The sequence below is a fragment of the Ovis canadensis genome, chromosome 18 (genome assembly GCF_042477335.2).
Source record: "Ovis canadensis isolate MfBH-ARS-UI-01 breed Bighorn chromosome 18, ARS-UI_OviCan_v2, whole genome shotgun sequence".
Taxonomy (NCBI): domain Eukaryota; kingdom Metazoa; phylum Chordata; class Mammalia; order Artiodactyla; family Bovidae; genus Ovis; species Ovis canadensis.
The window spans coordinates 79,159,462-79,175,114 of record NC_091262.1 but is presented as its reverse complement, the minus strand read 5'-3'; the positions used below and the strand labels follow the sequence as shown (position 1 = coordinate 79,175,114).

At 56.9% G+C, this 15,653-nt stretch overlaps 1 protein-coding gene across 7 annotated transcripts in view; it reads right to left on the bottom strand.

The window, feature by feature from the left end:
* Positions 1 to 14,608: 14,608 nt before the first annotated feature.
* The window catches only part of LOC138423649 (uncharacterized), a 36,218-nt gene continuing 35,173 nt past the window's right edge, over positions 14,609 to 15,653 (bottom strand). For all 7 annotated transcript variants that reach the window (XR_011250337.1, XM_069559810.1, XM_069559809.1 and 4 more), the window contains one exon: positions 14,609 to 14,983. Coding sequence is in view for 3 of the 7 variants with exons in the window: in XM_069559802.1 (XP_069415903.1) it covers positions 14,861 to 14,983 (123 nt within the window). In the remaining 4 variants the exon portion in view is untranslated. The remainder of the gene's footprint in view (positions 14,984 to 15,653) is intronic.

The following is a 15,653-nucleotide window of genomic DNA, read 5'->3' as shown; positions in this document are numbered from 1 at the left end:
GAGGGGCTCAGAGGGACACATGAAAGGGGAGGGGCTCAGAGAGAGACATGAAAGGAGGCGGGGCTCAGAGGGACACAAGAAAGGGGAGGGGCTCAGAGGGACACATAAAGGGGAGGGGCTCAGAGGGACACATAAAGGGGAGGGGCTCAGGGAGACATGAAAGGGGGAGCGGCTCAGAGGGACACATGAATGGGAGGGGCTCAGAGGGAGACATGGGGGGCAGGGCTCAGAGGGATGAAAGAAAAGGGGAGGAGCTCAGCAGGATACATGAAAGGGGGAGGGGCACAGAGGGACACATAAAGGGGAGGAGCTCAGAGAGAGACATGAAAGGAGGCGGGGCTCAGAGGAACACATAAAGGGGAGGGGCTCAGAGGGACACATGAAAGGGGAGGAGCTCAGAGAGACATGAAAGGGGGAGGGGCTCAGAGGGATACATGAAAGGGGAGGGGCTCAGAGGGACACAAGAAAGGGGAGGGGCTCAGACGGACACATGAAACGGGGAGGGGCTAAGAGGGACACATGAAAGGGGAGGGGCGTAGAGAGAGACATGAAAGGAGGCGGGACTCAGAGGGACACATAAAGGGGAGGGGCTCAGAGAGAGACATGAAAGGAGGCAGGGCTCAGAGGGACACATAAAGGGGAGGGGCTCAGAGGGTCACATAAAGGGGAGGGGCTCAGAGGGACACATAAAGGGGAGGGGCTCAGAGGGACACATGAAAGGGGAGGGGCTCAGGGAGACATGAAAGGGGGAGGGGCTCAGAGGGATACATGAAAGGGGAGGGGCTCAGAGGGACACATAAACAGGAGGGGCTCAGGGAGACATGAAAGGGGAAGGGGCTCAGAGGGACACATAAAGGGGAGGGGCTCAGAGGGATACATAAAGGGGAGGAGCTCAGAGGGACACATAAAGGGGAGGGGCTCAGAGGGACACATAAAGGGGAGGGGCTCAGAGGGACACATAAAGGGGAGGGGCTCATGGAGACATGAAAGGGGGCAGGCCTCAGAAGGACACATGAAAGGGGAGGGGCTCAGGGAGACATGAAAGGGGGAGGGTCTCAGAGGGATAAAAGAAAGGGGGAGGGGCTCAGCAGGACACATGAAAGGGGAGGGGCTCAGAGAGATACAAGAAAGGGGGAGGGGCTCAGAGGGAGGCATGAAAGGGGGAGGGGCTCAGAGGGACACATGATAGGGGAGGGGCTCAGAGGGATACATGAAGGGGAGGGGCTCAGTGGGATACATGAAAGGGTAGGGGCTCAGAAGGACAAAAGAAAGGGGAGGGGCTCCAAGGGACACATGAAAGGGGAGGGGCTCAGAGGGACACATGAAAGGGGAGGGGCTCCGAGGGACACATGAAAGGGGAGGGGCTCAGGGGGATAAAAGAAAAGGGGAGGGACTCAACAGGATACATGAAAGGGGAGGGGCTCAGAGGGATTCAAGAAAGGGGGAGGGGCTCAGAGGGATACATGAAAGGGGAGGGGCTCAGAGGGACACAAGAAAGGGGAGGGGCTCAGAGGGACACATGAAATGGGGAGGGGCTCAGAGGGACACATGAAAGGGGAGGGGCTCTGAGGGACACATGAAAGGGGAGGGGCTCAGAGACATGAAAGGGGGAGGGGCCCAGAGAGAGACATGAAAGGGGGAGGCGCTCAGAGAGACACATGAAAGGGGGAGGAGCTCAGAGGGGACATGAAAGGGGAGGAGCTCAGAGGGACACATGATAGGGGAGGGGCTCAGAGGGACACATGAAAGGGGAGGGGCTCAGGGAGACGTGAAAGGGGGAGCGGCTCAGAGAGACACATGAATGGGAGGGGCTCAGAGGGAGATATGGGTGGCAGGGCTCAGAGGGATAAAAGAAAAGGGGAGGAGCTCAGCAGGATACATGAAAGGGGGAGGGGCTCACAGGGACACATGAAGAGGAGGGGCTCATGGAGACATGAAAGGGGGAGGGTCTCAGGGATAAAAGAAAGGGGGAGGGGCTCAGCGGGACACATGAAAGGGGAGGGGCTCAGAGGGACACAAGAAAGGGGAGGGGCTCAGAGGGACACATGAAAGGGGAGGGGCTCAGAGGGACACATGAAAGGGGAGGGGCTCAAAGGGACACATGAAAGGGGAGGGGCTCAGAGGGACACATGAAAGGGGAAGGGCTCAGGGATTAAAAAAAAGGGGGAGGAGCTCAGCAGGACACATGAAAGGGGGAGGGGCTCAGAGGGAGACATGAAAGAGGAGGGGCTCAGAGGGATACATGAAGGGGAGGGGCTCAGAGGGATAAAAGAAAAGGGGAGGGACTCAACGGGATACAAGAAAGGGGAGGGGCTCAGAGGGATTCAAGAAAGGGGAGGGGCTCAGAGGGACACATGAAAGGGGGAGGAGCCTAGCAGAATACAAGAGAGGGGGAGGGGCTCAGAGGCACACATGTAGGGGAGGGGCTCAGAGGGAGACATGAAAGGGGGCAGGGCTCAGAAGGACACATGAAAGGGGAGGGGCTCAGAGGGAGACATGAAAGGGGGCGGGGCTCAGAGGGATAAAAGAAAGGGGGAGGGACTCAACAGGATACATGAAAGGGGAGGGACTCAGAGGGACACAAGAAAGGGGAGGGGCTCAGAGATAAAAGAAAGGGGAAGGAGCTCAGCAGGATACTTGAAAGGGGAGGGGCTCAGAGGGATAAAAGAAAGGGGGAGGGACTCAACAGAATACATGAAAGGGGAGGGGCTCAGAGGGACACAAGAAAGGTGGAGGGGCTCAGCGGGATACATGAAAGGGGAGGGGCTCAGAGGGATACATGAAAGGGGAGGGGCTCAGAGGGATTCAAGAAAGGGGGAGGGGCTCAGAGGGATACATGAAAGGGGGAGGTCTCAGTGGGATACATGAAAGGGGAGGAACTCAGAGGGACACATGATAGGGGAGGGGCTCAAAGGGACACATGAAAGGGGAGGGGCTCAAAGGGACACATGAAAGGGGAGGGGCTCAGTGGGATACATGAAAGGGGGAGGTCTCAGTGGGATACATGAAAGGGGAGGAACTCAGAGGGACACATGATAGGGGAGGGGCTCACAGGGACACATGAATGGGATAGGGGCTCAGAGGGATAAAAGAAAGGGGGAGGGCTCAGCGGGATACATGAAAGGGGAGGGGCTCAGTGGGATATATGAAAGGGGAGGGGCTCAGAGAGAGACATGAAAGGGAAGGGGCTCAGCAGGATACATGAAAGGGGGAGGGCTCAGTGGGATACATGAAAGGGGAGGAACTCAGAGGGACACATGATAGGGAAGGGGCTCAGAGGGACACATGAATGGGATAGGGGCTCAGAGGGATAAAAGAAAGGGGGAGGGCTCAGAGGGATACATGAAAGGGGAGGGGCTCAGAGGGAGAGATGAAAGGGCCAGGGGCTCAGAGGGACACAAGAAAGGGGAGGGGCTCAAAGGGATACAGAATGGGGGAGGAGCTCAGTGGGACACATGAAAGGGGAGGGGCTCAGAGGGACACATGAAAGGGGAGGGGCTCCATGGGATACATGAAAGGGGGAGGGGCTCAGAGAGATATAAGACAGGGGGAGGGGCTCAGAGGGAGATATGAAAGGGGAGGGGTTCAGAGGGATACATGAAAGGGGAGGGGCTCAGAGGGAGACCAGAAAGGGGGAGGGGCTCAGAGGGAGTCATTAAAGGGGGAGGGGCTCAGAGGGATATAAGCAAGGGGGAGGGGCTCAACAGGATACATGAAAGGGGGAGGGCTCAGTGGGATACATGAAAGGGGAGGAGCTCAGAGGGAGAGATGAAAGGGGAGGGGCTCAGAGGGCGACATGAAAGGGGAGGGGCTCAGAGGGACACAAGAAAGGGGAGGGGCTCAGTGGGATACATGAAAGGGGAGGGGCTCAGAGGGAGACATGAAAGGGGGATGGGCTCAGAGGAAGTCATTAAAGGGGGAGGGGCTCAGAGGGATATAAGCAAGGGGGAGGGGCTCAACAGGATACATGAAAGGGGGAGGGACTCAGCAGGACACATGAAAGGGGGAGGCCTCAGTGGACACATGGAAAAGTAAGGGGCTCAGTTTTACCCAGGAGCAGGGGAAGAGTTCAGTAGGACACAGATAGGAGCCCCAGGGAACACATGGAAGGAAGAGCATCTAGTGGGACTTAAGAAAAAGTGAGCAGCTCAGTGGCGCTCATGGACACAGGACAGGCAAGGTGTCCGTGAGTAACCTGAAAGGGGGAGGAGCTCAGTGGGACACAGGGCAGGGGGAGAGGCTCCTCGGGGCACATTCCGGGGGAGCGGTTCAGTCGGACACATGTATGCCGCAGGGCTTGCATCTAATGTACGGCTGGGGGAGGGTCTGCTGTGACACACGGACACGCGGTGGAAGAGACCTCTCCTGACACACGAGTGCAGGTAAGACCAGGTGAGTCACAGGTGGGAGGAAAGCTCCATGTGACACCTGAGTGAGGGACCCGGTGTCACACACGAGTGAGAGAGGGTGAGCGTGGCTCAGTCATGAAGGAAGCACTCAGTGTGCGGGGCGGTGCAGACGGCTGTGTGTGGAGGAAGAGCACCACGTGACCAGGAGGAAGGGGAGGGGCTCGGCGGACCCATGCACGGGTCACGGGGCTCAGGGTGACACGTGAGGCAGGCGCAGCGTGACCCAAACGCATTCAGATCCTTAATGCGGTATAGACGTGGGGAAGGAGCGCTGAGTGACATGGGTGGCGGGAGGGAATCCATGACACGTAACTGGGCCTGCTAGTGTGACCAGGGTGGACGAGAGGCTCCGTGTGGCCCATGGGCAGGGGGTCTTGGGTGACATACGGGTAAAGAGGGGCTCCATGTGACTCACGAGCCAGGAAGGGACTGGCGTGAAAAACGTGTGGAGGAGGGGCTTGGCCTGACATAGAAGTGGGGGGGGGCCCAGTGTTACACGCTGCAGAGGAGAGACTCAGTGTGACACTCGGGGTGGGGGCGTGTGTGACCTGGTGGGGAGGGATTCCAGTGATGCATAAATACGGGAGAGGCTAGTGTGACAGAGAAGCGGGGAGGGCTCGGTCTGACACAAGGCCAAAGAGTACCTCTGGGTGACGCCGCAAGGTGTTCGTAGGACAGCTAAGTGCGGGCGGAGCTCAGTGTGACGCTTACACGGGGGGAGGGAAGGTGAGACACGAGAGTAGGCAGTCCCCAGTGGCTGGGGAGGAGGCTCACGACAACACACAGGGGCGGAGGCGCTCTGTGTGAAGCAGGAACGGGGCCTGGGGTCACCGTGGCTCAAGATGGGAGAGGGCCAGTAGGAGACCACAGTGAGAAGGCTCCGTGCAACATGCGGGTGGAACAGGGACAGAAAGTGACCGACAGGTCAGGGAGGGGCTCTGCGTTATAATTAAGAGAAGAAAGGACTCGAGTGCGACAGGTGAGCAGGAGCCAGGGTAACACAGGAGAGGAGGAGGACTCCATGGGACACATGAGCAGAGAAGAGGCTCAGGGTGACTCCTGAGTCCAGGAGGGACTGAGTGGAGAGGGGAGCTGTGTGACACAAGATGGGAAGAAGGGGCCTCTGTGACACCTGCATGGAGGAGGGTCTCTGCGAAAGGAAGAGAGGGTCGGTATGACACTTGAGTGGAGGAGGGTCTAAATGTGACACCTGAAGGAAGGAGGGCTTCTGTGGGATACCTGCGTGGAGCAGGGTCTCTGTATGACATCCAGGTGGAGCAGGGTCTCTGTGACTCTGATCAGAGGAGGGACTCTATGGGACACCTGAGTGGAGGCGGGGTTTTTTGTGACATCTGAGTGGAGGCGGGGTTCTTTGTGACACCTCAGTGGAGGACAGGTTCTATGTAACACCTGAGTGGAGGCGGGGTTCTTTGTGACACCTGAGTGGAGGCGGGGTTCTTTGTGACACCTGAGTGGAGGCTGGGTTCTACATGATACCTAAGTGGGTAAGGGACTCTGTGTGACATCTATGTGATCTGTGTGACACCTGAGTGGAGGAGGGGTTCTATGTTGCACCGAAGTGGAGGAGGGGCTTGTGTGATACCTGAGTGGAGGAAGTACTCTGTGTGACACCTGAGTAGAGGACAGGTTCTATGTGATACCCGAATGGAGGGCGGGTTCTATGTGACACCTGAGTGGAGGACAAGTTCTACATGATACCTAAGTGGGTGAGGGATTCTATGTGACATATATGTGATCTGTGTGACACCTTTGTGGAGGAGGGGCTCTGTGTGACCCCTAAGTAGAGAAAAAGGTCTTTACTCTCAGTAGGGAGGAGTATACCTGTGGTATGAACCTCGGAATGCTTTTCAGCCTCAATCATCCCATGAAGAGCAGCCCCACCAAGGGAGATGATGGACATCCTCATGGGGGCCCCCTTCCTTGTGCCCTCTCATCCCTATAGACTCTCAGTCAAGACTGCACATCCCACACTACTTCTGATTGTTTCAGACTCTAATAGGTAATGTAACAATCCTGAAAGTTAAAGAAGTCCCTCACCAAAGGGAGAATTCCAAACCTAAACCATGTGATGACCCTCAAGGTCCCCTAAAGCTGAGTCCACTCCAATCCTTAGAGAGGGCCTTGAAGACCTCCACCACGGCACCCCACAAACTGGCCCCCCATTACCAGAAAGTCTACAAGGTCTTCATGGATACTAAAAGGTTCCTGTTTCTGACTCTCCAAGACCTGGAAACTTCCCAGATGGATATTTTGACCATCACCACTTGACCAACCAAAGACATTCACGTCGATAGATCAAACCATCCTTGCCACTATGATTCAAAACCATCCCAAGGCTGGGAAGTCCATGCACTCCTCCCCACCCACTTCCCTTCTCTCATGTCATTCATTCCTTCCTTCCAACTTTGGTGGAAAGAGCACAAAATTCCATCCTTAACCCTCCCTCTGAGTCCTTTATGACACTCGGGGAACCATTTGAGCATCAGTTTTACCATCTGAAAAGGGAAAAATGTGAACCAACATCAAAGGATCTGGGCAGGAATGGGAGATCCCCAACAAAGGGGACAATGAAGAGGCTGACCCAGGGAATGGGTGCACAGTACAGGAGCTAAGGCTACCAGTGGGGCCAGACCTGTGCCAGGGCCCTGGGGACAACGACCCCCATGAGCAGGCTGGGAGGGTCTGGGGTCCTGGTGCCATTCTGAGATGCCAGCTACCAGTGGGGAAGAAAGTAGGCACAGGTGGGCTCTCCTTGCAGAACCCACTCAACAGGACCTGGGCTGAGCCTCCTCGTACCCACACAGTCAGACCCAAACACCCAAGCCACCCTGCACACCCAAGCCACCCTGCACATCCAAGCCGCCCTGCACACCCAAGCCGCCCTGGCCCAGGCTCTCTGCCATCCACCGGCTCTCTTGCGTCTCCCCGAGGCGTGCACTCCCACGGTCCATGTCCATTTACTTGCTGCCTGGCACAGGGCCTGGCACACAGTAGACCTTCACCGAATGTGCAAACGAATGAATGAAAGCCTACCATGTACAAGGCCCTGGGGGCCAGAGGGAGCCCCGAAGCGAGGATGATGGAGTGAGGCAGATGATGGATGGGTGATGGCCAGGTCCACAGTGAGATGAGATGCTGTGCTCAGGATGACAGAGGCCAGGTGGAGGTGATGAGAGCCCGAGATGACCGGCCCACGGGGAAGGGTGGGCCGGGACCCAGGACTTACGGCGTACAATAAAGCAGTGCTGGGTGAGGGGAGCCAGGCTGAGGGGCCCATGGTGGCAGACATGCATGCGATGGACCCCAAATACTAGAGGTGGGTGGAGGAGGAACCCAGGACCCACAGACTGGGCCTAGAAATCTCTGAGGCTCAAGATGGGACCGGGAGTGCCAACTAACACCCCTGCCCACCTGCATTAACAGAATACCCATCTTGTACAAAGCTCAGAGAACAACTACCAAGCTGAGAAGCTTGCCAGTGAGGAACAGTGGATGCCCTAGAGTGGGGGCACTCCCCATGAAGGAATTTTGAAAAGCCACCTAATCCCCCCTTCCCCCAGCCCACTTTTAAATTGGCAACAAAGCTTTCGTGTCAAGCTTACAGAGTTGCAGTGATGTGACTTCCTGGGTATCACATAATATTTATGTGATCAAAAAGCACAGAGCTCATTGGATTCATCCACTCTCAACCTCACTGGCAAATCAATCAGACAAAACAGACTTTCATCAGCAAAAGTCTGGCGTTTTTAGCACCTTCAATCCAGACCAATGCAACCCTAAGCATTGCAAAGACAAACATTACCCTTCTGGATTCTGAATCTCAGGTACACGCATCCCCCAGATGAGAAGGGAATGGCGCACCTGGGACAACCAGATGGGAACTGACCTGGATGGAGCAGCCTCTGGGCTGAGTGCCGGGGTTGCAGGCATCGTCCAGGTCCGAGGCTCTGTCGAGGCCGCAGTGCGGTGCCAACATCTGGGTCCAGAGGTCCTGGCCAGCGCCCGTGGGTGGCAGACACCCCAGGCCGTGGCCAGGGAGGCTGAGCAGGCTGCAGACACTGGGCAGGACCCAACATGTCCAGCTCAACACCCTATCCCTCCATCCAGGAGGTGGCTGGACAAATACTGTGAGCTGCTGGGGAAGCTGGGGTCTTGGGGCTGGCCTGGGGGAGCTGATCAGAGTTCCAGGAAGGGAGGAAGGAACTGGGGGGCTGCAGGCGGGGGAGGCCCCACTCGGGAACACAGCTGGTGAGAGGGGGCATCAATAGCTCCTGGGGGCAAGACTGCCAAGGAGAGGCACTGAGGTGGGCTGGGGGGCACGGACCGGGAAGGGTAAGGGGCGAGGACTAAGGATGCCACTCTCATGTTCATGGTGGCAAAGCTCGTTGACAGGTGGGCTGGCGGGGAGCTACAGGGGGCTTGTGGCAGGGGGTACTGCAGAGAGTGGGTCTGAGAGGGAATGGATGTGGAGTTCAGATTCAGGGCATCGGAGGCTAGGGAGAGACCCACTGTCTCTCATTTCCAGTCACTCTCCACCGTCTCTCTCGCTCTCTCACACACACATGCACACACACATCTGCACACGTGCACACACCCATGCACACACAGGCAGGCTCAAACACATCCATCCCCCAACGAGGCCAGGGCCCCCCTGCACCACGAGCACCATCCCCCAGGGTCGGGAGAGCACTCGAGACTAACCTGGGGCAGCCACCCAAGTACCTATCTGATGCTGGGGACAGTGCAGGAGCTGGGGTGAAGGGGTGCAGACTGATCTCTGAGTCAGGGGTTCCAGGTGGCAGGAAATTTCAGAAACAGCCCCCTTGTAGGTGGCATGAGTCTGGGCTGCATGGGGAGTGTTGGCTAAGACCCTTCAAGGTCACATCCAATTCTAAAGAGGCAAGTTCCAGCTTGGGTCATTAACCCCAGATGACCAGGCAGGGGTGCCCTGGGGGCTTTGCTCCTAGCAGCGTGGCCTGATTCCTGGGCACCGAGGCCCTGGCCAGAGTATCTCAGAAAAGACCGCTTCTGGGCCCAGCGCCCTATGGACACGGGAGTATCTGTCTCTGAGCCCTAAGGTCTCCCCTGTGACATGCGGGGCCCAAGGGGTACCCAGCCCCCAACAGGCACACATCCATCCACTCCTGCCACCATCAACCAACACCAAGCAGACAGATAAAGTGCTTTGTGAAGTGCAGGTATATAGGTAACGTTCCACAACGCCCTGCCAGCCCCCTCCCGGCCCCAACCTCCCCCACTCCCAGGGCCACTCGGAGCCCAGAGAAGCTCTGGCCTTGGAGGCCCCACAGCCGCGGGGAGGCAGCGGACTATGGGCTTCTGGCAAGTACCAGCTACCAAATCAGCCTGATATAAGTCTCCCTGGGGTGGGGCTCCCCCTCCTCCGCCAATCACTTGAGTAACACTTGGCTGGAATTTGGTCTGACTCTAGACCAGCTGGCTGCCGTCTTGCCCCTCACTGCCCTGCCCATCTGTCCTTCCAACCCGCCTCCACCCACCCACGAGTGGGCCCGGCCTCTGTAGAGTCTTTGCCGCTCCTGGGACTGACTTCCCTGAAGGCTCAACCTGGATGCAGGGTGCAGGGCTGAGGGTTAGAGGCCAAACTTTCTCCTGAGAAGTGCTGGGGAGTCGGGGGGTGTCCTGCCTCCTACCGGCCTGTGTGGAGCACACCCCTCCATGTGAAGGGGGCTTGAGAGAAAGCTTTCTGCAGGCTGCTGGCTCCTGTCTCACTCCAGCCCCCCAGCTTCCCCAGCCGCCAGGGCCTCCCAGGGGGCACTAGTGGTAAAGAACCCCCCCTGCCAATGCAGGAGACTTTAGAGAGACCCGAGGTCAATCCCTGGGTCAGGAAGATCCCCCGGTGGCGTCCATGGCAGCCCTCTGCAGTATTCTTGCCTGGAGAATCCCATGGACAGTGGAGCCTGGTGGGCTAGGGCCCACAGGGTCACAGAGAGTCAGACACAACTAAAGTGACTTAGCACACACATAGGGTTGCCACAGAACACAGAGGATGCCCAGGTCAACTTGAACTTAGGTAATGAGATGGTGGCCGCCAGTGTGGATAAGAAGGGAAGATTACAGTCATCTGGGGGAAAATGGCAGCCCAGGGCATCTTCTGGGTTATTGCTTCCTCTAAGAGCGGAGCTGGCAGCATCCACAATACCTGGGGCACGAGCCAACCGCTCCTGGGAAGGAAGAAGGCCGTAATTTTCATCTCCCTCAGGGATTGCCTGCCTCCTCGCCATGAATCCATGTCACCAAGTAGTCAATACTCACTCACCAAAAGTGGGGGCTCCCATTAAAACATTCCTCGAAAAAGGAGGAGGACAGAGTGACTGACGGGATAAACTAAAGCCCCATAGGAGAGTCAGAGACAAACAGTGGCTGAGCCTGGCTCCCTAGATGCCCAGAAGGGGGTCTTCCTGTCCCATCACTCCATCCCGCCGAGTAGCCTCACTCCCTCTGGCCTGGTCTTCCAGTGTGGCGCTGGGGCTGGGGTCCTGGAGCACGGGTGCCGTCACAGTCAATCTGCCCGAGGAGACAGGAGCTCTGGCGCCAAGTCTTCCCACTTCTGCTCTCTTGATGGGCGTCTGTGGGCAATCTGTTCAGCCTTCCGGTCTCTTCCTGAATCTCAGTACAGTCAGAGGCAGTCTGTTGTCTGGAAGATCTGACCTCCAGAGAGAGAGGTCTGGTCTAAATGGACATCGAGTAACCAATCTGTCTCTCAGCCTCAGTGTTTCCATCTGTAAAATGGGAGCTGACTGGGAGACCACCATGGACCTGATCAAAGGGGAGCCCTCTACACTGAGACCACAGCAGCAACAGCACCTGGAATTTAGTCTTTTGCACTTGGAGGGCGGGGACTGAATCAAATCTGTCTCTTTTCCCAGAGTCTCAGCACAATACCTAGCACACTCCAGAAAACCTTCGACAGTCTTTCTGGGAGGGGCTGTATCATCATCTTCGACCTGCGTCAAGTCTGGAGGCTCTGCCCCCTGGTCCAGAAGCTCCCTCTGTCCTGACTTCCACCACCTCCGTTCGACTTTGAGCCTTGCTTCCTGCAGCTGAAGATGTCACAGAGCAACTTCACATTTTTTTCACAAACATTATGAGCCCGCTGGCACACCCGTTTCACATTTGGCTTAGGAGACTGTTGTGAGGACTTCTAGGAAATCAGCAAGGAGTGATTCTAATAATTGCCTGTTCTTGGAAATCTCCTAAAATAACTTGGCCCAATGACGGTGAGGGGTGGGGCAGTCCTCTAAGACAACATTTCTCCTCCATTCCAACCCAGGTCTCGAGTTCCAATTACTCATAAAAGAAGCTCTTGTGTGCACAGTTCCAGATTCGAATGAATTTCCAGGAAACATCACCAAAACGATGCTGGCATCGTTAGGATGTGTTTTCCAAGAATGCTCGCTAGCTGCTCCCTTTTCCTGCAGACTCCAACTGCAGAAAATAAGTCAGTTTCTAGGATATATCATTGTAGCTATGTCTGAATGGCATAAATGATGATATCAGATTCTCAGAACCTCCCAGTCTACAGATTTTAAAGTCAGCACATGCAGAATAACACTCAGCATTCTCTTCCCACAATGTTGACACTTTTCATCACTTCGACTGTGTCAGCCCACAACGTTCTTAGGGTTTCTGAGCAAGGCAGTGTTTTTGGCCTCATTTCATTCATTGCCACCCCTCTTTGGTTTAGTGGACAGACTGGGGTCAAGCCAGCGTCCAAGGGATCACGGCGACCATCCAGGTGCTGGGAGTAGGGTCCCAGTTCAAAACACAGCGGCACGTGCAACCATCAAGTCCCTGTGTTGTCTGGGGCCTCCTCTGCTGTCCACGCCATCTTCACCACCCATGGCGATGGCCTGGCCCCCTCGCAGCCCCAACCTCAATAATAAGCTTCCGTTGCTGGAAATAGGCAACCAGATCTGACCAGCCCCAAGGTCTCAGCCTCACGCTGGACTGGCCAGTGGGCGTTTAGCACCTTCCCCCGGGAGAGGAGCTAAGTCAGGGAAACGAACTTGGGTTACATTCCAGGGTCCGGCCAACTTGGCAGCCCCATGGGTCAAGTCTGGTGCGCAGCCAGCCATGAGTCCAACATGACTGAACAGTGCTCTGCTGCACACTCAGGGGCGGGCTCCGGCAGCAGGACCCACCCACGATCCATGACTTCTGCGGCTGGGCTTGTCCTCGCCTCCTCCGCCGCCAGCAGTCCCTGCTGCACCTCTCTCCTTACGCATCTGGAACCCAGCTTCCTACGGGATGCAAAGGCTACCTCACGCGCTGCTAGTGAGGAGTCTGCAGGCCACACGTGGAAAGCAGAGTCCCCTCTGCCGCCTCCAGTCCAGTCAAACCTTGGTCACATCAAGTCCTGCCCAGGCAAGCCCACGGCCTCGAGACTTTCTCAGTTCCACCTGTCTGAGCTTTATCGGAAGCTGGAGCTAGGGTCTCGGTTCTGAAATATCAAAGTGGCCCCCATTCTGGATGCCTGAGGTTCACTAGAGGCCAGAGCTGGAGTCTCAGTGCTGGAACATAGACAGGGGTCATTCATCACAGACAATGTGAAGTTCATCAGAGGCTAGAGCTGGGTTCTTAGCTCTAGACATCACAGGGGCCCTCAGTCTGGATGACCAAGGTTCACGGGAAGCCAGAGATGAGGTCTCAGCTCTGGAACATCAAAGAGGTCCCTCATCACAGACAGCTGAGCCTCACTGGAGGGTGGAGCTGGGAATCTCAGCTCTGGAACATCAAGGGAACCTTCCTTCTGGATGTGTGAGCTTCATTGGAGGGTGGAGCTGGGAGTCTCAGCTCGAGAACATCAAGGGGACCTTCCTTCTGGATGTGTGAGCTTCATCCGAGGGTGGAGCTGGGCTCTTGGCTCTGGAACATCAAGGGGACCTTCCTTCTGGATGTGTGAGCTTCATCCGATGGTGGAGCTAGGCTCTCGGCTCTGGAACATCAAGGGGACCTTCCTTCTGGATGTGTGAGCTTCATCAGAGACTGGGACTCTGCCCACTACAAGCAAGACTCTCCTGGACTCTCAGCTCTCGCTTGCCCGGGCATAGACTCATCTGGTGGGCACATTAAGAGGCGGTCTTCTCCTCATCTCAGTGTTGCCTGGACTGTCCACATCCCCTTCAGGGACTGGGGTCAAGCCTCCTTGGCTGAGATATGGCCACAGTCCAGAGGTGGTGCTTTCTCTTTGCAAAGGGGCCACTCTCAGCCCCGTGCAATCACGGTGGGACTTGCCTGTAGCTCTCCTGAGGCACTTCCTCATGAGGAGGGGAGGGGAGGGGAGGAAAAGGAGGACGGAGGAGAGGAGGAAATGGGGAAGGAGGAGATGGCAGGGCTGGTGGTGGCCTTGGCGCTGCCAGTGGCGGCGCTGGTGGTTTTGGCGTTGACGGAGGCAGTGGCAGTGGGCAGCCCCTCTTTCCCGCTGGGTGAGGGTCCAGATCATCTGCTCCAGCGAAGCCAAGCGTGCTGTCCCAGGACTCCTCGTGGGCTCAGGTCCGAAGCTCCCTAGCACTTGTCCCCCTCTGTCCCCATTCGGCTCCAGCCATACGCTGCTGGTCAACAGTCTGACCTTCCTGAGCTGAGCCATGGGGGTGCCAGGGGTGCCCCCTGCCAGAGGGCAGGGGCTGCAATTCAGGAGCTACTTTTTCGGGCCCTTGAGACCTGCTCAGAAGCCAACTGGTGGGATGAATGTTGGCCCTGGGTCACAGCCCGGCTGGACCGCATGGCAGTCCACTCACCATTGGTTTAAGCATTACGACTGTTCTACCAGGCCCCCTGCCAGGGCCCTGGGGGTGTGTGAGAAATGGGAGGAAGAGTCACAGCCCTGGAGTGGCACCTCCATCTCCTGTCTACATGCCTTTCTAGAAAGAAACCTGGCATCTTCAAACCAGCAGAAGAAGGGGACCAGCCCAGGTTAGTTCATCCCAACATGCATCTGCCTCAGGAGCCCAGCAGGCCAGCTTTGCTTCTGGGCCTCCCATCGCCCCTGAGTGCCCGACGGGCAGGGGACAGGTGGCTTCCCGGGACCCGAGCTGGATCCCCCACTCCCCCATCACACGGGCCCAAGGTGACAGGAAGCCCCCAGCCAGACAGCATCCCAACATTCACCCCGCCTCAGATTAGTAGCACATCCATCGCTGTTTTTGTTAAGACAAGAAACATATTTATTGAGAGCACAATGGGCCGTGCCAAGCCCCGCCCCCGCCACTGGGGGAGGGTGCTTTCCGACCCTGGCACAGGCTCCTCACAACAGCCCTGTGAGGTAGGTGTCCGAGCCCATTTCTCAGATGTGGACAGCGAGGCCCAGCGCTCTCCCAAGTCTCAGGGTTCGTGAGGGGCAGGGAGGGGGTCCGGCCCGCATGTCTGACACTCAGATCAGTGAAGTCCATCAGTCAGAGGGAGGGGAGGCGGGGAGGACACGCCCCTCTGCACAGGGGGGTCAGCCCAGGTCCAGAGTCTTTGGGTCCAGCCTGTCCCGTGGGAACGCGTGCAGGTGTCCCCTGTGGCTGTGGAGGCTGAGAGAGACATAGGCGCAGATGAAGGCCATCCACTCCCGGGCTCACAGGCTGACAAGAGTTCTTATGCACACAGGCAGGCAGCAGGCAAGGGGCAGACACATTTAGGAGAAGGGATGCTCGGGGCCTGGACCACACAGGGAGAGGGGAGCACCCAGCCACCAGCTCCTGCCCTCCACCTGGTACCCTTCACATCACCCCCTCCCTGGTCTCCTCCTCCTCTAATTTCCAGAAGCATCACACGCTCCTGCATCAGTAACTCCGATGGTCCTCGCCTAACCAACTGAAATCTAGAAATCTTGGCCTTTGGAGAAACCACCCCAGCTCTCCTGTCTAAGCCATTACCAATTAGACCAGGGCATTTTCTAAACTACCAGCTTCCTCCCCCTCTGAAAGAGAAAGTGTCAGGCACTCAGTCGTGTCCGACTCTTTGCAAACTCATGGACTGTAGCCTGCCAGGTTCCTCTGTCCATGGGATTCTCCAGGCAAGAATACTGGAGTGGGTTGCCATGCTCTTCTCCAGGGGATCTTCCTGACCCAGGGATTAAGCCCGGTTCTCCTGTACTGCAGGCAGATTCTTTCCATCTGAGCCACCTGGAAACCTACTCCTCCTTTGGGAGTTTCTGAAAATTCTCCCTGATTCTGCCTACCTGGACCTCAGTCCCCTCCC